At 38.8% G+C, this 24,444-nt stretch overlaps 1 protein-coding gene across 1 annotated transcript in view; it reads left to right on the top strand.

Moving 5' to 3' along the window:
* The window catches only part of LOC115850909 (uncharacterized), a 35,054-nt gene extending 13,054 nt beyond the window's left edge, over window positions 1–22,000 (top strand). Inside the window, exons 4-5 of the mRNA XM_070044831.1 lie at window positions 6,644–6,686; window positions 21,653–22,000. Of these exons, the coding sequence (XP_069900932.1) occupies window positions 6,644–6,686; window positions 21,653–21,734 (125 nt within the window). The 3' untranslated portion in view covers window positions 21,735–22,000. The remainder of the gene's footprint in view (window positions 1–6,643; window positions 6,687–21,652) is intronic.
* Window positions 22,001–24,444: the final 2,444 nt, after the last annotated feature.

Raw genomic sequence — 24,444 nt, 5'->3', positions numbered from 1 at the left:
TAATACAATGCCTAGAGCATAGTAAAGTCTATTATTATTACTATTACTACTACTACTACTATTATTATTATTACTATCACGATGCCAGGTGCTATTTTTCCTATGCCTTATTCCATTATCTTCTGCCCTGTCCCTCCATTTCTGTCTTGTTTCTGTACAAGGGTAGGTTTGTCACAGAGCATTTTCTTTCCCTAGTGTCTGACTCTTAGTCATCAAGGTGACTGGTCCACGACCCGGCATTCATTGCTGCTCGTTGAAGCAACCCATTTTGAGAAGGGGAGTTGGATATTGATGCCAAGTTGGGTCAAGGAGAGAGAATTTTCTCTCTTCTGCACTCAGAGAGCTAAGTGAAATATTCAGGCCTCAGAAGGAGAATCAGGCAAAGGGCAACATGCTTAATTTCATACCTTAGTGATTAAGAACAAGTCAGACAGGCTGGATTTGAACTCATTTCCGTCATGTACTGACAACGGGATCTTAGGTGCTTTTGTAACCCGTCTGAGGCTCAGTCAACATCTGAAAGAGACGAATAACATTATCAGGACCTAGCGTATAGCCTCGTTGTAATAAGTGAGTAAATCCTTTTAAAACGTTCAGCACGTTGTTTGGCATATAAACACTTAATAAAATTTAGCTTCTTTGACTACTACCGCTGCTAATATTATTAAGTAGCTGAGCAGATCCGAGGCCCATTTTTTTCTTAGATTGCACATAATCATTTGGACAACCAGCTCACATTGATCAACCGTTGCTTATATATAAACGCCCATGAACCCAAAGGTGCTTTAACTCTCTCCCAGTCAGAGCCTGTTCTGGGGGCAGAAGCAACACCGGCACTACCCCCGTCATCTTTGCCTTTATTGTCACTACACTGGCCTGCCGTACTGAGCACTTTCTGTTTGCCAGGCACCAAATTTAGCCCTGCGTATGCACTATATCATATAGTTCTCACACTCAGGTGGGAGACATTATCATCATCCCCAATTTTCAGATAAAGACGCCGAGGTGTTGGAAAGGTAAGAAACTTGACCCACAGCAAGAGATGGAGCCGGAGTATTCAAACCCTTCTCTCTGACCTCAAGAACCCTTAAATATTAGCATACTACTACATCCTGGTAAGAAAATCTGCTTCCAGCCACTCTGGTGAGAGTAGAAATGATTCTCAGTCCCCACATTCCTCTATTGCCCATGCCACCCTAGCCTCAGGACTAGGGGGGAAAGGAAGTGATCTCTTCAAAGAGCAGCCAAAGGGAACCTACTCCCTTCTGCCTTTTCATAATCAACTAACCAATATTTTATTTCCTTCTTAAGAGTCCCCACATGTTCCTTTTGGTACTTAGCTTGGCCTTTTAGAATTCTGACATTCTGTACGTGACTCATCCACTGTATTTCACGTTAATTTATTGAGGTCAAGTATAGGGTCTTACTCATCCTGAAGTCCAGTTATCCCCTGTCACATCTAACTCTGTTCGTTTCTTCTTGTAGGACATCTGCAGATATTTATTTGAATTTTGTTGAATTGTTCTCATCAATAGTACATTAAAAGTTATACAGAAAGTGCTTTCTTATAAGGAAAACCGTCTAAATAGATTTCTAGCTCTTTACTTTTTATAGCACTATTGTAGAGATTATAGATCTCCAGGTAATATTTTTTAGATTGAGTTCTTCATATCATCTTATTTTTACATATAATGATAAATCTGAATTTTCTCTATCAAACCTCCAAGACTTCACTGGCTTGTAAGTTAGCTTGTTGATTATGTGTTGTTGACTTTTCCATTTACAATGATATTTGATCCTGGTAAGGATGGGGCTGGGTGGGAAGGTACATCTTAGGGCCATAAATTGGTTTTGTAGAGAACTAACATAAAGATCTAAAGTCTCATCATATTTCTGCAGAACTCATGAATCATTTTATTATAATTCCGTTCATTCAGGGAGTATAACACCATTTTCAAATTGTTATTCCTAATTCGTTCATCTTCTCTTCCTTAGTCTTAGTGAGAAGAGAGCAGGCTGAATGGAAGAAAGTCATTATGACCACTGGGGCCACTAGGGTAGGCATCAGTCCCAGAGTTTTGTTTTCATCTCTCCACTATTAATATTGGCTAATGTCTTGAGTGCTTACTTGGTGCAAATTACTTAGCCGACCATGGCAAATGGATTGTGTCATTTCATCCCCTGATAGTCATACAATTAATGTATGTATTATTATGATATCCCATAATGCATACATGGAACAGAGCCTCAGAAGTAGTTATTTGCTCACCAAAATATGGTAGATGTGGAATTTGGACTCAGGTCTGATAGACTCCTAAGTCACTCCTAGTGATTTTTACCACTAAATTAAAGTTGTATACCTCTGGAGAGTAGATAGTTTCTAAAATTTCCTCAGCTCTAACGTTTTATAATTAAATTTTTGTCTGATGGCAAGCTTAACAGTTACGATGGGTAGGAAGGAATGCCAGCCTGTTGAATGGAATTTCCCTGAAATAAGCCTGTTTTATGACACCAGTTCACTCATTCATTCACTCAGCATGTATTGAATTTTGCTCTGTGCAAAGGCATTTTAGGCATCACAGTGGAGTGAGCGCCCCTTCCATAGACTCTCCTGCAGCACTCAGAGAAGTCTTGGACTGGTTTGCCTGTTATGGAATGGGGCTTGGTGATAGAAGCCTGGTTTGTCCTCCACTGATAAAACTAAGACATACTCATATGAGTTTATAGGCATCTTGAAGCCGTGGGATAGTAACACACATGAATCTTACCATTTTTGCCTGGGATTAATGATATAAAGGCTTTGGATTTGGGTATGGAAAATGGGTGCAATTATGGGTGTGTTGGTTCTACATATATATGGACATCACGTGTCATCAGCCTGCAGCTACCTGCCATTCCTCACTACTCCTTCTTTTCACAAACCAAACAAGTACCTTCTTATCTCTCCTGTGGATAAGCTCTTGACAGTGGCACTAGGGCCTCCCTCAATAAGTACATCATTGGCTAAACCAGTGGTTTCTCAGATATGCTCATTGAACAGCCCTTAAGGTGGATTGACATTCCACTGCCTAGAATAGAATATGGTGTTCTTTAGAAATCGGGGGGGGGGGGGAATAGGCCACCAGATGTACTGTCTTTAATTTAAATTGTTTACATATATATATATATATATATATATATGAACAATTGTTATATATGTGTATGTATACTTGTTCATATGTATGAATGATTTAAAATTGAAGAGATTATATATATACACACACATATATATATGTATATTTAAATTTTGGCTTCTGTTAGCAAATTAAATTATTAGCAGATCCATACTGCAGGGAAATAACCAATCAGATTTCATTCAATAGCTTGCTTTTTTGTAGATTTATGGTTGTGATTTTATATCTGCAGGTATGTTTGCTGAAGAAAATATTTCTACCACTTTACACAAAATTAAATTCATTTAATACCAATGCGGCATGTCTCAAATGTCTTAATACAGTTTTAATCTTTAATCGCATCAGAAGTATGGAATTAGAAACATACCCCAAAATCATTTGAAGATATAATTACTTTCATTTCCCTTATACTTTTGAGACTTTTGAAAAATGAGTATTTAGTTGTACTTATCTGTTTCTGTCTCTCTAAGGATAGCAAACACTGAAACACAATTCTTTTTAAAAGTCAATATTAAAAATATATTGTCCAAGATGATCAAAACTAAGGAAGTGGCAAAGAAATTCAAAAATTTAAACTTTAAAAGGGTGCTTTTTTTGTGAATGTGTAGTACTTGCTCTTCTGAAGGAATTAATCTTTTTAAAAATGTAATTAACTTATTTTTTATTGAAGTATACTTGGTTTACAGCGTTGTGTTAATTACTGCTGTACAGCAAAGTGACTCTGTTATACATATGTATATACATTCTTTTTCATATTCTTTTCCATTATGGTTTATCACAGGATATTGAATATAGTTCCCTGTGCTATATAGTAGGACCTTGTTGTTTAGCCAGTCTATATACACCAGTTTGCATCTGCTAATCCCAAACTCCCAGTTCATCCCTCTCCCACCTGCTTCCCCCTTGGCAGCCACCAGTCTATTCTCTATGTCTCTGATTCTGTTTCTGTTTCATAGATAGGTTCATTTGTGTCATATTTTAGATTCCACATATAAGTGGTATCATGGTATTTGTCTTTCTCTTTCTGACTTACTTTGCTTAGTATGATAATCTCTAGTTGCATCCATGTTGCTGCTGCAAATGGCATTATTTCATTCTTTTTTTATGGCTGAGTAGTATTTCATTGTATATATGTACCACATCGTCTTTATCCATTCATCTGTTGATGGACATTTAGGTTGTTTCCATGTCTTGGCTATTGTGAATATTGCTGCTGTGAAGATCAGGGTGAATGTGTCTTTTTGAATTATAGTTTGGTCTGGATATACGCCCAGGAGTGGGATTGCTGGATCATATGGTAGGTCTATTTTTAGTTTTCTGAGGAACCTCCATACTGTTTTCCACAGTGGCTGCACCAACTTACATTCCCACCAACAGTGTTGTAGGAGGGTTCCCTTTTCTCCACACCCTCTCCAGCATATGTTATTTGTAGACTTTTTAATGATGGCCATTCTGACTGGTGTGAGGTGGTACCTCATGGTAGTTTTGATTTGCATTTCTTTAATAATTGGCAGTGTTGAGCATCTTTTCATGTGCCTATTGGCCATCTGTATTTCTTCTTTGGAGAAATGTCTCTTTAAGTCTTCTGCCTATTTTTTTCATTGGGTTGTTTGCTTTTATTGTCATCAAGTTGTATGAGCTGTTTGTATATTTTGGAAATGAAGCCCTTGCTGGTCGCATCATTTGCAAATATTTTCTCCCATTCTGTAGGTTGTCTTTTCATTTTGTTTATGGTTTCCTTTGCTGTGCAAAAGCTTGTAAGTTTGATTCGGTCCCCTTTGTTTATTTTCATTTTTATTCCTATTGTTTTGGGAGACTGACCTAAGAAAACATTGGTATGATTTATGTCAGAGAATATTTTGCCTGTGTTCTCTTCTAGAAGTTTTATGGTGTCATGTCTTATGTTTAAGTCTTTAAGACATTTTGAGTTTATTTTCGTGTATGGTGAAAGGATGTGTTCTAACTTCACTGGTTTATATAAGGCTGTCCAACTTTACCAACACCACTTGCGGAAGAGCCTGTCTCTTTCCCATTATATATTCTTGCCTCCTTTGTCAAAGATTAATTGTCAAAGATTAACTGAGGTGTGTGGGTTTATTTCTGGGCTCTGTATTCTGTTCCATTGATCCATATGTCTGTTTTTGTGCCAATACCATGCTGTTTTGATTACTGTGACTTTGGAGTACTGTCTGAGTCTGGGGTGGCTATGCCTCCAACGTTGTTCTTTTTCTTCAGGATTGCTTTGGCAATTCTGGGTCTTTTATGGTTCTGTATGAATTTTAGGATTATTTGTTATAATTGCGTGAAAAATGTCATGGATAATTTGATAGGGATCGCATTAAATCTGTAGATTGCTTTGGGTAGTATTAGCATTTTAACAATATTAATTCCTCCAACCCAAGAACATGAGATGTCTTTCCATTTCTTTGAATCATCTTCACTTTCCTTTATTAATGTCTTACAGTTCTCAGCGTATAAGTCTTTTGCCTTCTTGGTGAGGTTTATTCCTAAGTATTTTATTTTTGGGGTTGTGATTTTAAAAGGCATTGTGTTTTTACATTCCCTTTCCGATATTTCATTGTTGGTATAAAGAAATGCAACCAATTTCTGTATGTTAATCTTGTATTCTGCTACCTTGCTGAATTCGTTTATCAGTTGTAGTAGTTTTCATGTAGAGTCTTTAGGGTTTTCTATATATAGTATCGTATCATCTGCATCTAATGACAATCTTACCTCTTCCTGAAGGAATTAATCTTGAAGTTCTACTAAGACTTTTGGGATACCTGTTTTAATGAGCCACCACTTCCTGCCTGAGATTGCACTATGCACCAGAGATTCTAGAATTAGCATAATAAAACTAATAATGCAAGCAACAGCAACAAATCTTCACAAACCTTCCTTGCAAGGAAGTAAAGTCCACTGGAAAAACAGACAAGTGAAACACACATTCAAAATGGCAGTGATTCTCAAACATTTATGTGCTGAAAAATCATGACAAGCATGATAACCAGGGCAATTACTAGACCCCTTCTCCAGCTGGTCAGGTGTAAGGTCCTGTAACTCTATTTTTGGTGAATGCCTCCAGGAGAGTCTGAGACAGATGTTCTCAGTTGTCGTCAACCTTTAGTGTGCATCAGATTTGCCTGAGAATATTGTTAAAACACAGATTGCTGGGCTCCAGTGCCAGAGTTCTAACCAGTTCCCAGGTGTGGCTGATATTGCTGGCCCAGGGACCACATTTTGAGAACCACCTTTCAAAACTCTGCAGTATGCGGTTGTGTGTGTTGTGAATGAGACGGGCCCAGAGAACCAAAGGAGGGCAAAGGGACTCTGCCCTAAATTAGTCAAAGGTAACAATAGCAGCTAGAGTTGATTGACCCAAGAAAAAATTATAAGAACTTTACCTGCATTTGCTCATTTAATCCTTTCAGTGAGGTACATAGGTGCTACTTAGTGTTCCTCTTTTACAGGGGTGTCCAGAGAAGGTAACTACTTTGCCCACGTCCTAAACTGGTAAGTAACAGATTAAGAATTCAAGTCTAGGAAGTCTGATTCCAGAGCCCACACCTCTACCCTTTCTGCATGTAGAGAGGAGTAAAGGGTTGTCAGTGAAGCCTTCCTGGGGGCCCTGGCCTCTGAGTGTAGATAGAAGGATGAGTGGACATAAAGATCATTATTTGTGTGTGGTGGGGGTAGGGGAGGAAGTATGAGGGCTTCCAGAAGAGCCCGCCCTCCCCATACATCTGCTATAAGCAAGTCTGATGATCAGGAGTCCGGAACATGAGTATGACTATGGGATACTGAGAAGGGTTCTAGAACCCTGAGGTTAGAGTTCTGGATCAGTTAGTAGGTAACAGAAAGTGAATGAGTGATTTACCTTACTTTCCACGGGTAGCAGGAAGTTTGGAGATAGTCCCTCTAGCGTTAGTCCAGCTGCTGAAGGGCATCACCAGGGGACTGGGTTGCTTCGCTCTTCCAGCTTCCACATCTCTAGCATGTCCACATAGCTTCAAAGTGACCCCAGAATCTCCAATAGTGTTCCAACAATTTGGGCAGGAAGAAAGAAAAGGAAAAAAAAAAAGAAATTAAGTAAGAAAAAAAAGGCAGTGTCTAACTCAGAGAGCAAATTTTTTACCACAGATGGTCAGCAGACTTGCACTTAGATCTCATCAGCTCGGATTTTAAACTGGCCACCTTAGCCTTAAGGATAATGGGGTCTCCTAAACCAGGGCTCTGATAGTAAGGAATAAGGAGAGAGTGGTACTGATTAGCAGTGCCTGCTGTCCCAAACAAATATCCCCAAACTATTTTTTTTTTCAAACTATTTTTTTTATCCTATATTTTACTTTAAAGAATGGAGGGGAAACATTATGTATCTGTAAATAGCCTTTTAGAAAGGGTACAATTATACAGTTATACAACCCTCTGGAGGGCTCCTTTCTTCTAAAATCTCTTTAAAAACTGTTCAAGGTTAAGGACATTTTTATCTTAATTTAGTAACTTGCAGTCGATTATCTTGGAATGACATCCTCTCTCTGCAGATGTTCTATCAGGCTTTAGAAAATTCTAGAAGTGGACAGAGAAGTGTTATGGTACATGTATTTGCAATATGCACGTCTTTGAAATGAAATCCATTTAGGGACCAAAAGGCATTTCATGTCTTTGCTATACATTTTCACATATTTGCCTTTCCAGAATTCCTTTGAGCAAATCTGTCAGATGTAACCCATCCGTTTCTCCCATCTGAATTCTTTATTACTAAACATTCTTCAGTATGCTCTCACTCCCCTCGGTGAAAGGCGTTTCTCTGGGTCCTCACCCTTCTCATCTCATATGTGAATGCGTATCTTAAACTGAGGCAACAGTATGCTATGACTTCTCCATAACTTGAAGAACCCGTCTTTGTGGGAAAAAAAGTAGACTTACTAACTTAAAAGGTAAAATGCGCGCAATGTTTCTGAGAATTAAAAACTAAGATAAAAACATAAGCAATGGAAAAAACTTACAGTGGATCCTTTTCAAAGACTTTATTTTACAGAGAAGGCAACTGAGGTTTAAAGAAAAACTGCGTTAGTTAAACACTAAATAATAAACCTTAAACCTCAGTGGAGCAACACATGGACAGTTCATTTCTCACTCACTCAGGAGTGTAGTATGGACTTTGGTGGTCTGAGGGTCAGTTTTCTGCTCAGTTATTCAGGGACCCACCACCTTCATCAAGTGGCTCTACGTTTGTCCTAAAAAGGAAAGGAGAGAGGAAGCTGCAAGCTACAATTATCAACTCGTTATCCTTCAGACATAAACTCTTCAGATCACCTCTGGTCACATTCTTTGGGATAGAACCATACCCAGATGCAAGCGGAGATGGAGAATGCTGTTCCTATCTTGGTCCTAGTGATGCCTCTACAGGCTGGAGGAGCTAATTAAAGTGTAGTCAACAGCTCGTTGTTTCTGCCACAATGAGTGATTAGCCTAAGACTGTGGATTAATTATGTGTGTGTGTCACATATACATATAATACACACAAACATATATATGTGTGTGTATATATACATTTTTTAGCATGAGTTGACACATGGGGCTTCTGCCGTACCAAAAGAGTACAAACTGCCTCTTTTTGCTTTTTCTTAATTGAAGTTGACTGCTACTATCTATTTCCCTTCATTTTGCTACCTCCCCCCCGCCTTTCAGTATTATATGAAAATTCTGAAAGAAATAATTTCAAAGTTTCCAGTGCTTTTAAAGGTAATAGAATACTCAGACCTTAACAATTTTCCTGTGTGAAACTTTTGCCAGACTAAAATAGTTAACTTATGAAAAGTAAATTTAGATTGATACAAAAGAGAAAATAAGCTGATTTTTTTTTTTTTTTACACAAATACCCTGAGCCAGGGTGGAAAATAAATGGAAAACTGGAGGAATTTAGATCCTTTTGTTGTAAATTTAAATATTTTTAATTGTAAAAATAATACAGGCTCATTGCAGAAACTCCAAAATTGAAAGGATTTAAAGAAAAAAGGAAAAATAACTCAAAATCCCATTTCTGATAAATCATCTCTGTAACATTTTTGAGGGTATCTTTTGAAACTTTTTTGTGATGGGGTGCATATAAATACAATGCAAGTATAAAATACCTTTAATTATTATATCAAACTACAAAACAGTTCTATAACATTTTTATTTAGTAATATAAGTATGATTACTCATCACCTAATAAAAATCTGCAGCATCATTTTTAATGGTTGAACAGCATTCTGTTATTTATTTAACCAGTCCCTACTGTTCAACATTTAGATTATTCCTGTTTTGCTTTGCTAAACAATGAGACAAGCATCCTTGTTCATATGTCTTTGAGCATTTGTTTATTTCCTTAGAATGGACTTCTAGAACTTGAATGGCTGGTTGTCAGTTCTGGTACATACTGACATATTGTCTTCCAGAAAGGTTACCGTGCTTTTTATTTCTACCAAGAATTTAACATCCAGTGTGGTTTCTTACACACACTCATCAGTACCAGTATTATCAATAACAATACCAGTATTATCAAGTTTTTTAAAATTTTGTCATTCTAGTCAGTAAAATATGGCACCTGAATTATTTTATTTGTATTTCTTTGATTAATAATAGCAAGGTTGAACATATTTTCATATCTTTATTGGCTGTTAATACTTTTTAGTTTGTGACTTTATGACATCCATTTTTCATCGATGTATAACAACCTTTTATATATCAATGTGTTTATTTTGTTTGTTGTAAATGCAATTTTTTTCTCTTCATTTATTAATTTTTATTTTGTGTGTGTTGAACTTCTTTAATACTGTCAAGTCTATTCAAAAACCCTTTAATGAACACAACAAATGTGGAAAATCAGTCATTCTCCTGCATTTTGTAATCAATTTATTTCCTTTTGGGCAGTACAGAAATGTAAGTTCTTATTTCATCTTATGGTTGGAAAGAATCTCTTCCCTCGGAAAGGGATTATAGTCTCCATGATGCAGTAATGGGAGATTTTATAGGGTGGGCAGGGTCTACAGAAGAAAAAACCCTAAATCACACTCCATTGGTGGTTGCCTTATTTATAAAAATGGCATTTGAGGTTGTGTGACTGCCATCAGGTAAGCAAAATTAATTTTTAGCATGAAGTACTCCTATCAGCAAGAACAGCCTAGGATAGGCTAGCAGTAAGAAGTGAGGGGTTATGGGATTGGGGCATAGCCTCTGTTTCCTCCAATGGAGCTGGAAATTTAAACTCTGGGGCTCCTGCTTGATCCAATCAGCCCAGGTAGTATGTGTTGCCAGGTAGGGTGAATAGACTCAGAAGTACAAGAGCTCATCCTTGGTCCCCTCTGGAAATGAGCAGAGAATACTGTGTCAAGCAGAGGTGATCAGTCCATGGTCTGGAGACTTGGATCTTCTCACATAGTCCTTAAAGTCAGGGTGAGACAAAATGCCAATACAAATTATATTGATGACAGTATCAATGAGGTGGTGACATTGAGTCCTTTGACCCAACGTGTGTCTGCAGTGTGCCATCCATTAGTAAAGGGGCAAAGCCATTTGACAGATCTATCTGATACAGTGAATGAATCTGACACGCATATTTTGAAAAACTGAAACTGTATCCATTTGTCAAGAACAGTGGCTACTTGTTCTGCTTTATTCCCCCTGGTAGAACTAGGTAACATTGCAGGCAGTAAGACGTTCCGGCATTTCACCCTGGAGTAGCCCCAAAACTGAAGAAGCTGTCTTATCAGTAGTTAGCTCCTTGTCACCAAGAATGTTAAAGTAGATTTGTATGATTAGCAAATTAAAGAGACTGTAGTGCCTACCACTACTGTATTCACTAAGGCACCCAAGTTATTCTAAAGAAATCCTAATAATACATTAGGACCGTTTTGAATATTTTTATTTGATTAGCCGTAATCTTCTAGTTATAACATCCATCACCATTTTGACCACTGAAACTTGGCCTTCTTTTCTTACAGCCTAGCCCTGTGGTCTTGGGCTAATCACTAACCTGCTTAGATACAATTTTCTTCTCTATGAAATAGAAACAATATTATATGCTTTGAAGGACTGCAGGAAGATGAGCTGTAATGTTTATCAAGTGCCTAGTAAGTAGCCTGGCCCATAATAAATACTTGGCTAATTGTAGATGTTAGTTTCATTTTTAGTTTTATTTCCAAACATTGCTCTTTACTTTTGGAACTCTAAAATTGGTTTTGAGAGTGGAGGACTTGTTGTTTGGATTCCTCCAACACTCTCTGTATATTCTGTACTTCTATCCCTACATCATTTATATTAATGGAATAAATGGTCTTTGGTCTGGTGATTCCAAGGTGACGGGGAGCTAAGTGGAGGTTCAGTATACACCTGGAAGTATGGATTTTCATGCCCAGTGCAAATGTGGGAAAGGCATTATTCCCACATTATAAAGGGGGTAAAGACCTCCAACTTGAGGAGACTCTGGGTTGAGAGATGAGAGATTTACAGGTACTGTGTTTATCCTGCAGGGTACCACAGGGGCTTTTATGTTCTGTAGCAAGAATTTGCACCTTATACCCTTGTAGTTAGATGTAAAGCATACCACATAACTAATATCTAGTAAGCATTAGAGTTAGAATAAATACCATTTATTTAACGTTTCCTTTGTGTTAAGCATTTTACGGTTACAACATATGGATGGATACTATATTGTAATGGTTAGGAGTGTAGTTTTTTGAGCTGGATAATCCTGGATTGGAGTCTCATCTTTATTACCTCTTTTTTTTCTGTTTTATTGAGGTATAATTGACAAAATTGTAAGATAGTCAAAGAGTATATCATGATGATTTGATATACATATCTGTTGTAAAAGGATCCTTCCCATCACGTTAATTAATACATCTAACAGCTCATGACACCTTTTTCCTTTTTTTCTTTTTTTGGTGAGAACACTTAAGTTCTATTCTCTCAGAAAATGTTAGTTATACAATACAGTATTATTGACTGTAGTAACTATGTTATACAGTAGATCCTCAGACCTTATTCATCCTGCAGCTGAAAGTTTGTACCCTTTTACCAGTCTTCCCCCCTTTTCCCCACCCACACCCCAGCCCCTGGCAACCAGTTTTCTACTCTGTTTCTATGAGTGTGGCTTTTTTTCTTTTTAGATTCCATATATAAATGATATCATTCGTATTTATCCTGTCTGGCTTATTTCATCAGCATAATGCACTCCTGTTTCCTCTATATTGTCACAAATGAAAGGATCTCCTTCATTTTTTTTAAGGCTGAATAATATTCCATTACTTCTTAAATGAGTGACTTTTGGTACATTGTTTACATTTTCTAAGCCTCAGGGTTTCTTTTCTTCTGTAAAAAAAAAATATATATATATATGTATATATACTAACAGGTTATTTTCTGATATGTGGAATGTTTGTTGAATCAACAAATAATGTGACACTTAGCACTGTATTAACATTTATTAATACTCTCCCTGTTAATTTCTACAATAAATTGTATAATAAGTAACAATAATAATAGTACTACTAGTAGTTTTAGAAAATGCATAGGATGTGCCAGGCATCATATACTGTACTACCCTCCTTCATGTGTACCACAGGTTACATGTGGATATCATCTTCCACGTTGTTTCCTTTAAAGAAAATTGAAGCTCAACAAGATAGAGTAGCTTGCTCCAGATGTGAACTCAGGTCTGAATCACTCCACATATAGGTTCTTAATGACTCCATGTCTTTAATTCCACATCTGCATTTGTTTGTTGTTGTTGTTTTTAACTTTCCAAGCATCTGATCTGAAATTCCTTTCTCTTTGGGGAATTTTCCACTTTGTGGGTCTTGGTGAGAAACAGAGCCTTCCTCTCGTTATACAAGCTGAACATGTCAGATACACTGTTTACTCACATGCTCAGTCTCCCTTACAGATGGAAAACAGTCGGGCGACCTCAGGTTGGCCAACTGCACCCCTCTCTTGGATTTTGAATTACAAATAAATGATGTAAAGAAGCAAGGCCAGCAGTGCTGGGTCAACCTCCTGTTTCCTGTTCCTGCTTGGTAGCAAGGCCAGCTAGGACTTATAACATCACTTTGGCCTGATCCTATAATTGCAATAGCATAGCCTTGGCTTTCGGTTGTTTAGTCTGCTTCTAGTTACTGAGACCTAACCATAAACTTCCAGAAGTTTCCTTTTCTGCTCAAATTAGCCGTATCTGGTTCCTGATGATTACAAATAAGACCTTTCCTGATACACAATGGTGACCTACTTATCCAGGCAGATGTAACATCGTCCTGGCAGGGACAGAGGGCAGGCAAGTTCCTTGAACAGCTGAACAAGAAGAAAAAGACCTAAGAAGGAAGAATTGAAGCCAGTTCTGCTTGTGTTATAATTCTACCCGCAGCTGCCTCTGTTTCACAGACCACATGCTAAGGACCATGTCCCTTCCCCTGTAACAGACGAGCAAAGTAGACCCAGGCCTTCCAACCCAGAGACCAGCTGAGCTGTACCGTGGACAGTCTAGGATGTGAAAGACTTCACTCAATGTCTTTGTCACTTGACACATTGTTCCTCTCTTTGGGAAGTAGCTTCTTTGTGTGACAAGAATATGCTAAACCAACACTTAAGTGGACAGAGGTGAAAGATGCCAAAATTAGCTACAGAAAAAAAGGCGTAACGACTTGTATTTTCTGTTATTTGAAGGTGTTAAGACCCCACATAGAATATGAGTCCTTTAAAGGAGAGTTGTGAATGGCCCAGGGAATGTTGAATTTCCATGTGGCAATATGTTCTTGATCAGTCATGATGATGATGATGGTAGCATCAGTAGCATTTATCAGTGTTTCCTGGGTGAGAGGCACTTTATCCTAATGACCTTTTATCCCCATGACGACCCTGTGAAGTAGGAAATACTGTTTCAGCATCTTCAGGGTTTTTCTTTTTCTTTTTTTTTTCATCAGGAATTTACCCTAGATCACAGTTGGGTGGTAGAACGACCAGAACTGGACACTAGCCTTTCCTGAATTCCCAGAGTGTGATCTTAGCAGTTGTATTGCCTGATGCAGAGCCATGTAAATGTTGCCAAAGCAATGAAACGTGTACCTATTTCTAACAGATTCTAACTCAGAAGCTCTGGGGTTAAGTGCAGAGCAGTTGAGTGTGATTGTCTTTACAGACAGTAGATAACTTAAGAGAAGTTGTTTAAAAGTATATTTGCATATTGCACTACACTGTCATATCTGTGATTGGTTAGCTATTGAGTAACTAACACAAATCCCAATCCCATCTCTAATCTCATTCATCTCTTGTATGATATTTGACCTAATTGAGGCAGTTTTTTTTTGTTCTTTCCCACAAACACACATCGAACATCCAAAACATGCTTACCATTTGTGAGCATATTCTCTTAGTTATTTAGGAGTTGAGTAAGAGTGAGAGAGAAGGGCTTCCCTGGTGGCGCAGTGGTTGAGTGTTCTGCCTGCCGATGCAGGGGACGCGGGTTCGTGCCCCGGTCCGGGAAGATCCCACATGCCACGGAGCGGCTGGGCCCGTGAGCCATGGCCACTGAGCTTGCGCGTCCGGAGCCTGTGCTCCGCAACGGGAGAGGCCACAACAGTGAGAGGCCCGCGGACCGCAAAAAAAAAAAAAAAAAAAAAAGAGTGAGAGAGAAAAAGACACATAAATATGAAATACGGTCATCATTTTTTTAATATCCTTTATGTTGTTAATCCCTCTTAGCATTTACTGCCATCCACTCATTTGTATTATTTGGGGTATAGCAGTTTATTCACACAGCATTTTTACATATGGCTTATCATTTGTATTCTATTTTAATAACACTAATAATTATAGACTATTGACAAACTCATCAGACCCTACATATTCATTTCAAAATCATGAAAATAAGGTGGAAAATGAGGTGTAAAGTGGAAAATCTATGTGTATGTTTTCATTGGTGGAATGAGGAGCTACCTGAATACCACTCCTTTGGCTTTTCCTTCAAATGGTGCACTTTTTCCTCCATGCATAGGAGTCCCTTCCATTAGGTAAACAGTAGTCTTGAGGGCAAACCTCAGAAGTAGAAACAGGAGAACTTTTCAGTTATGGTAAAATCAAACATATTTTTCTTCAGTAGTGAAAAAAAAAATTCTTCATGAGAAGTTCAACCACCGTGAGTTCCATGGTGAAAAACTTTCCACTTATAGCTGCAACTTCCCCCAGAATTCTGAGAAATGTCGGTAGTAGAGAGGGGTGTTGCATACACCTGTTTCATTTCCCTCTGACTTTTCCTTCTCCTTTCTCTATTGACATTAAAATCTATAGTGAAAGCACATAGTAAGCAGTCTAGGACAATTGATATGACATTTGATCTAAATCTCCAAAGTCTATTTTAGATGGGGATGCTATGAGAGTCACAGGAGGGGAAAAAATCTAGAATTATTCTTATGTGATCAAATGTACTAAAATAACAAAAGCAAATCTTATTTCTAGCTAATAAAATCACATTCCTTATATGATGTCATATTATGGCAGAAAAGAAATATATGCGTCTATTTTCTTCTATATTAAAAGTGCTAAGGAGTGGGGACCAATGAACTAAATCAATTGTTCTGGGTTCAAGTTGTAGTTTTTAGTAGCCATCCTTCTTAGCAAGTTTTCAGAAGCAAATGTAGTTCGTTTACTATCACCACTAAATGTGCAATTGTGTAGATTTGTGGAAAAAAGTATTATCAAATAGATATACTTTAAAATGATTTGTGTAAATTTATCTATTCATATTATTATTCTCCCCAAGTAAATCAAAATCTACTATATACTGTGTTTTTCTTCTATAGCTTAAAAGGGGAATGTATGTGGAAACTTATTCAAATATTTATTAGGTGTCTACTAAGTGCCAGGCACTCTACTAGGCAGTAGAGATGTTGTATTAGAGGTGGAAAATGTCCTTGACCTCCAGAACTGATACTCTTGTAAGAGAAATACTGGGTCAAACTAAGTCAACAGTTTCTTTGCTACAGAGCTTTTTACGAGTCTTGTGAATTATGAGTCTCTGATAAGGAGATGTAGTGGACAACAGATCCCAAATTTATTTGAAATCTTTTCCTTCATGGACTGTCTCATAGGATTTATGATCCACTGAACACACCTTGAGAGACACTAGTATTCTGCAGTGGTTAGTTAATTGTTTTCTATTAAACAACTATATACTGAATCCATGATATTATTATCTGGATTTTTTGGAGGATTCAATGAAGTACATGGCCACTGTGATGATAAGGGGGTCCAGTTTAGTTAAGAAGAGAAACCACAGCAGTTATAACTTAATGTAACAAAGAAATACACACACATATACATATATATATGTAAATTACTATTTATATAGTATACAATGTCTTCTGAAGAAGATAGAGTTGTTTGTAACTTGGGATCTCACAGGAGGTTTCACAGAGAAGGTAGACCCTGAGCTGGGCAGAATTTCAGTAAGTTAATTTGGTTCTGACCGTACGATAAAATCAGGTATTTGCACTGGTCAATCTGACCTTGATGGAACAGCATTCCATGTGCAGGGAATAGTGTGATCAAACATGCAGTGGTGGAGATTGCCAGATTGTAATATTCCAGTACCTGGAAAGTGTTGGAACATCTGCTTTCTCCACGGTCTAGAAAAGTGAATCTCGAGTGAAATGCAAGTATAATGGAGGCCAGTGCTCTTTGCTTTGTACGCTGCTTTGATTCTACAACATGCAACAATGTAGTGATCTGTTTCAGATTGTCATTATTCGAGAGGGTTCTTAGTAACAGGAGTGGAAAAGGAAGACCTCTCTTCTTGTGTTTCTGCCCTATGCTCTTAAGCCAGAAAAGGTACCAACATCACTGACCTGACCTTGTCTCAGGTTATCTATCAGGATCTACTAGAATCATTCTAGTGAAAGGTAACTAGACGTCCAAAGGACTTGAAAGATACACTATAACCTTTGTATACTTTATATACCTGGTGAAACAAAAATGTCACCTGAGTGGTCCCCTTCCCTAGAAATACCAGTATGTTTTTCCAGTGCATGGCAGAACTTTGCAGGTAAAACTGGGATAAAGGTGAAGAACAGGCTTAAAATTCTAGTCCTTGAACAGCACCTAACACACAACAGGTTTTCAATAATCTTAGCAACAGTATTCACAAATAATGACCATCAGCGTAACTGCTCTTTTGTGCCAAAATACATTACCATATTACTTTTTTTTTCCTTCAGCTTTACAACTTGGGTTCTATTATTGTTTCCATTTTACAGATTAGGAAAGTGAGGCTCAGAGATGCTAAGTCACTTGGGCAAGGTCACAGAGCTTGTAAGAGATAAACCTGCACCCTTACTGTTGGATCCTACAAAGCAGACCATAATTTAAGTCCTTCAAAATATACCTCAGAACATTTGAGTAAATTAATGAATAAATCCTCCTAGTCAGACTGACCAGATCATTATATTAGGTTCAGCTATAAGTGGAGAAAAGTCATAATCATAGTTGGAGAGTTAATACAGTAATTTACTTGCTTTGAATTTTCTAAATGATGTTTAGCTGGTAGTTTCATGATGATAACCATCGAATAAAAACAGGCATATTTTGGTGTTTGGAATAAGATCTCATATTGAGTAAAATACATATTGATTCCTAGACCTATATGATGTGAGTAACAGATGACATTGAGATGTCATCTAGAAGTACTCCTGTGCAGTTCATCATGTCAACCCAGCTAATAATTTTAGAATGTTCAGAGTGAATAATATATGCAGCGGTAAAGCATATTTCTAATCAATGCAAATAATATTTTTCCTATGCTAAACCCAGAGTTAAGTTATAACACGCATCATAAGATTAATGGGCCATTTTTTCTTCATCACTTTGCTAAATGACTTAGTCTGGAAACCATTCAGAAGGTTGCGAATTGGAGCTGAGCAGTAGCAGTGAGACTGTGCCTCTGATGATGAAACTATTTCCACCCCGACCCCTACCGCTCCCTTCTTGGGAAAGAAGGCAACATTTCTCCTAGAAAAAGTCACAGGTTCATAAGCTGGCTTGTATAATACGTTTGGAGGAATAGTGTGTCTTTTAAGCAGAGCCTATCTCGGCATATAAAATAATTTTTACCTACCATTTAATGAAATTAACACTCACTTTGAGGCTAGCTCTTTTGCCATTTGACTCCTGGATCACGTCTATGGATATATTTTTTTCTTGAGACGAAGTGTGAACCCAATATAGTATCCATCATTCAGTCTGTCTAGCTGATGTACATCATCTGAAGCACAAGCTCCCTGAGGCCAGGCACTTTATCTGCTCTATCAGTGTAGCCCTGATGCCTAGTGTCTAGCTTTTGGAGATTCTTAATAAACATTTGTACTGAATAAGGTATGTATATGGTGAGCAAAAGTTGGCTTCCCATTTTACAGTCAAGAGTAGCCCACTCATGTTCTGTGAACACTGGATAGCAGAATCTTACTATGTTATTTTTCTGTTCCCTTTGCAAGTTTCCTGAAAGGGCATTCCTGTCCTTAGAATGTCCATCTCCTCCCATCTTCCTGGAGAATAACTCTTCTTTCTTAAACACTTAGCCCCATTATTGACTCTTTAAGATTGAACTTATTACCTCCTTACAAACAGGAAAATGCAGTGCTTTTTTTTTCGACATTTATCACCAGAAAATTATTCTAACACCTGAAATTCTGGACCTAAAATGCCTGGACTAGTGGTTCTCAAAGTCTGGTACCCAGACCAGCACATCAGCTGCACGTAGGAATTTTTAGAAGTGAAAGTCTTGGGCCCTGCTCCAGACCTACAGACTCGGACACTCTGGGGGTGGGGCCCACTACCTGTTTCAGCAAGCTCTCTTGGTGACGCTGATGCATACTCAAGTTTGAGACCCACTGCTTAGACCTAGAACTTAAGGTTTAGGCTTTGGACAGATCTGAGTCCTAAACACTACTGAGACACTGGAGTGACCATGAGCAAGTTACTTCTGGGAACCTCTTAGCATCTGTGTGCCTTGCTTAGCTAATAGTGATTTAAATTAATTAGAATAATGCACACGGTGTACTCAAGAGAGTAACCAAAGCATGCTTTATGTTCCATAAATTCTAGCTGTTTACCATTATCACCAATCAGAGCTTACTGACACATCCTGAAGACATTCTTCTAATAAGTGTAATAATGTGGTTTGTGAAATTAACAGCTTAGAAGAGCATATTGTGAAGTTCATCAGACAGGGTCTCAGCAGGAAATCAGGGGTACATCAATAAGGATAAATTGAGCCCAATGTAGAGAATCAAGAGATAGTGTAGTGCCCTGGGTTCAGTAAAAGTGTGGCTACTTTATAGGAGATGAAAGAGAAAGGAAGGCTTGCTGGAGAGAGAGTCCTCCCCAAAGATGCTGTGACGCCCCACAGAGAAGCACTGTATGTTAGTTGGGGGATGCAGCCAACTCCCAACAATTTGGCAAGAATTAATACCCTAACTTCACTCCCCTCCTTCGTTCCCTACAATCTTCTATTGGTACTCTTCATTGGTGAGCCAAACGGAAGCCAGAGCAAGGACACTTACTAAGACAGGCCGTGCAAGCCATCCATATAGAGTTGGGTGGAGAAAGGATGTGGAAGGGCAAATAGGACGTATTTCCCGCAGGTGGTGAGCGAGCTGTAAAATCACTCGCCCTTCTAACATCATTGCCATTGCAGGAGCACGGAGGAGCAAGTGGTTAGTTCTGACTTGGCAGATCCAGGAGACTGCAGGACAGAACTGGTATATGAGTTGGGCTTTAAAGGTAGATTTGAATTTTAATGGAGAGTATGGAGTAAGGAATGGTGAAGAACCAAGGGAAAGGGAGATTCATTGCAAATGGAGAAAAGAAAAGTGGCATAAAGACAAGAAAAGTCAAGACTTACAGAAGAGATAGCAAATACTCTGCGTGTGACTGGAGCAGAGAATGGGTAGACGAAGGCTGGAAGTTAAGATGAAGTCATCCTTGAATAACATTAAAGTTTCCTCCTTTAACCTCAATTTCCACCTTCTACTCCCTTCACTAACATTGGAAAATTAAAAGTGAATTTGACTGGGTTGGTGGCAATGGTAGTATGAAGCAAAGAGAGGAGAATAAGAGTAAAAAATTTAGTAGTACCTTGGTGAAGCTGGGTAAATGATGGGTGGCGGTGTCACGTCAAAGCATGGGCAAGTGATTGTGACAAATATAGGCTTATTTCTTGACTATATGACTTCAGTTAAGGTACTTAAGCCCTCTAGGCTGCAGTCTCCCAACCTGTCAAATGGGGATAAAACCTCGCTTCCTCCAAGGTTTCTGTGAGGATCTAATGAGAAATGGAAGTAAGAGTTGAGTCCAGTAATCAGTTTTTAATACATATAAACTAATGTGAGGATGAGGGTAAGAATACTTGCTATCATTTATTGAATACTTATTATGTGTCCAATATTGTGCTAGTCTATTTACATATCTTTTCTCACTTAGCTTTCTTTTCTCTTATCTGCCTTTCTATAGGCAAGAGATAACTGATGGCTCAGTTATGAGGAAACGCAGTTGTGAGGAAAATGTCAGAGGGAAAATGTACCAGAAAGTTAATTCCTAATGGATCTGTCAGCCTTAAACAGAGCATGTCTGTGCTAAAATGTGTAAAATATCTGTGCTAAAACTACTCAATTGGACAAGTTTTGATAAAGTATTAATGAATAGGCATAAACAGCTTGGAGCTTTTTGGAGGGTATGTGGTAATATTAGTATTGGTGTGATGACTTTTCAAAGTTCTATGGCGTATAGAAGTCAAAAAGAAGACCCGGAAAGGGGGAAAACTCTCTCTGAAAGTTATTGGGGAAGTCTGGCTAGTAAGACTCCAAAAGGGAGAGTCAGTAAGAGGCCAGGTTATTCATAGGCCTTCTAAGAATGTGTCCATGAGAAATATTTACAATGATTGGATGCCGGAATAAAGGAGAACACTGGCTCCATAAATGGTAACTTATTTTATACAAACAGGCTAATGATAAAAATAATGAAAATCTGATGGATTTTTGAGAGTTTCATTGACCAAACTGAGACAAAAGTACATAACAGCTAGATGCTCATAGTTTTAATCAGTTCACTTTGGAGTCAAGCAAAGATAGCACCTGAAATGGTAAGGGACGTTTATGCAAGGTCACAGAGATTTTTGGTGGTGCATTTGGGATATAAACCCATTTCTGTAAGAATTCTTTCAGAAGTCAAATGTTTGCTTGTCAAAAATAGCATGAACTTACTTCCAGGAAAAGTTCCTAAGAAAAAATAATTTGAGTAATGAAGAACACTGATGTAACAGTTAATTTAAGAACCCAGAAATGGAGGTAAAGAGTAAAGCAATTATGGGTTAAGAGTCTGCATAGGCAGAAGGAGCGGAGCGGCTGCTGCTCAATGGCGGAAAAGCCGCCGGTGTTCTGACCGCTTCGTCCCCCTAGCAGTTGCGGGGGAGTTTCCTGCCGGCGCGGCTGGAGTCTCTTGTTTCTCAGGGTTCGGTGGCTGGAAGATGCTCCAGAGTGACGAGGCTGCGGCGGAGGAGGTGGCGGCGGCCGAATCGGCAACGGCGCTAGGGTGGAGAGAAGGCGGCAGCGGCGGCGGCGTGCGGGGCCCAACGGTGTAAACAGCCCCGGAGGCGGCGGAGGCGGTGGCCAAGACCCCGAGGGGAAAGCGGCGGCTGAGCCAGGGTCGCGCCTCCTTTGGAAGCCTGGGCTGAGTGCAGCAGAGGGGTTCTGCGGCGGGCGCGAGCGGACGCCCTAGACCTCGCCTCCCTCCCTCGCCCCAGGTAAGGCCGCTGGGCGCCCCGCCGCAGGGGGTACGGCTCGCGGGCACCTCCGAGGCCCCGGACCGTTTTCGGGGTGCCGCCGAGCTGCGGCCGGGACCTCTTCCCGCTTAATCCTCGCCTCTTTCCCTCGGCCGCGGAGCCCAGAGGAGCGGGACGCCGGGCCTGGCTCCTGGCTAGGCCCCTTCCCCAGCCGCCGCCTCCGCGCTCAGCCGAGGCTGGGAGAGGCTCGGGGCAGGGAATTTTAGTTTGCTCCAAAGCCTGGAAGTAAACTGCTTGTCCCTGTTCTCTGCGAGCATCTCTTTCACCTGAAAGCACTCGGGCTACTCCAGGCCGTAACTCGTCCCTTCCTGGTGCATGCCTGTTTGAAAACACTACCTTTTCCCATTTGTTTCCTCATTAGCTTCTGCCTTCCTCTGCGCTCCATTTCACTTCTTCGTTCAGTCTTCTTTCTCGCTCTTCTGTCTACGCGTCTCACCACCTCCTTCCTCCTTAGCGACTTTATTTAAATCGTTTCTCTTTTTCTTCTCAGGAGACTCCGGTCTTCTCTTCCCTGTCTTCCCCAGCAGTCCTTTTCGGATGTCATTCTTTTTAGTGAAGTTCTTAAATGAAACTGCTATCGTCAGTATCCCAAATCTACCAGAGGCCCATTAAGAATAGACTCACCAGCTTTAAGTGGCAGATCAGTTTCTGATTTCACCGAGCCTAACATCCTTTTTAAAAAATTGTATTATTAAATGTAGAGTGTGGAAATAGCCCTGAAGTTATTTTTAAAATGAAGGGCTCAATGAGTGTTGGAAATAGTTATTTCATTTTTTCAAGTTGCATGACCTCTAATGTCAGATTGAGCAGATCTAGAACATTTTTGCCCATCTTGTCTGGCAGAATGCTTCTTAAGCGTTTTGATAGCGGCTCACATTCATCACTATTCAAGTTGGCTTAAAAACAGTTTGAAAACTTTAGAAAAAAGACATTATGAGAACAACTAGGAAGCTGTTTTGATGAAGTCACTGTTAAATACCTTTTAAAATAGGCTTCACATGTTTTATGTATCAAAATAAGGTTGGCGGGAGTCTTGTAAAAAGGATTATTTAGGAATTTGAGTAGTCTTAAGAGTTATGTAGCTATTTTGGGAAAAACATTCTTTTTCTGTTAACAAACGTTTACAACTCCTGTGATGTGAGAATTACCGAGGTTTACCGTGGGATTAACACAGGAACTCATTTTATTTGAGCTACTACATGGATGTAGAAGTGGTAAATTGCTCAGGTTAGCGTAAATCAGTATGTAGAAGAAAAAAAAAAAAAAGAGTCTGCATAAATTCCCCTGGAAGGGGGATATGGTCAGAGATGGCAATTTGAAAACAGTGAATCACCAAAAGTAAAAGTAAATTACAAGCTGTTTTGGGGGTCTTCAAGAGAGATTTTATAGATTGAACAACAACAGCAGCAAGGATAAAATATAACGCTGTCATGTAGACTGCAGCCTGAAAAGAAAGCATTGCAGAAAAGCCACATCATCCTGAATTTATATTTCCGTGCATTTGAACAGAGCGGAGAGCAGTAAACTTGTTTTAAGAGCGAGTGATTTAAGTCAGCCAGCTTGTGAATAATACAAGATATTTTTGCATTTACATTAACTTATGTCCATAAATAACGAACTTTAACAATGAACAAAATCCATAATCCTGATAATGCTAAGAAAACTGGAAAGATACCTTTACCTTGAAAAGACAGGATAAAGAAGACAGCATAGAAATTTAGGGAGATTGCAGTTTTAGAAAAATTATATTAACATTTATTAGCTGCTACAGCTTTGAAATGTGATGATTTAAAGAAAGAAGTAGACTGCTGATTTCTAAAAGGTACATTATGTTGGCTGAAAGAGAAGAGAATCTTGTTGAGACCTAAAGTGTTCTTTTAAGGATATATTTCAATGTCATTTCAAAAAATAAACACATTTCCCATAACAAAACAGTGAGGTTAATGGAATAATGCAGGTGAAAGCTTTTTGGCCCAAAGGAGTTCCATCCTTTGGAACAAAGCTTTATCGTTGAACACACCATGACCCGGGCCTGTGAGTGCCAGCACAGTGGCTGTTTTTACAAGATCTGGTACAATATTCACAGTAGTTCTGGCCTTAGCACTAGGCAAGGACCATTCTTTTTGTATCTTCCTGATTGCTTCCTCTACAGAAATGGGATAATCCCTCCTCTTCTAAACTGGAAAGTAGTTTCTTCCCTCAATAAAACTAGTTTCTTCTCCAGGTTGAGCTTTTCCAACTCTTAGAGGTCTAAAATGAATGATATGAAACATACTATATTTGCATCTATTTTTATTTAAGAGTTAGCTAAGGAGATTTATCTAATTAAATAGGAATTTCCTAACAGATGCCAAAATAAACAATCAACAAGTCTTCTTTAGAGATCATATATATTATATAACAAGATCC

The sequence above is a fragment of the Globicephala melas genome, unplaced genomic scaffold (genome assembly GCF_963455315.2).
Source record: "Globicephala melas unplaced genomic scaffold, mGloMel1.2 SCAFFOLD_753, whole genome shotgun sequence".
NCBI classification, from domain to species: Eukaryota; Metazoa; Chordata; class Mammalia; order Artiodactyla; family Delphinidae; genus Globicephala; species Globicephala melas.
The sequence above is the reverse complement of the archived record's forward strand: the minus strand, read 5'-3'. Positions and strand labels throughout refer to the sequence as shown.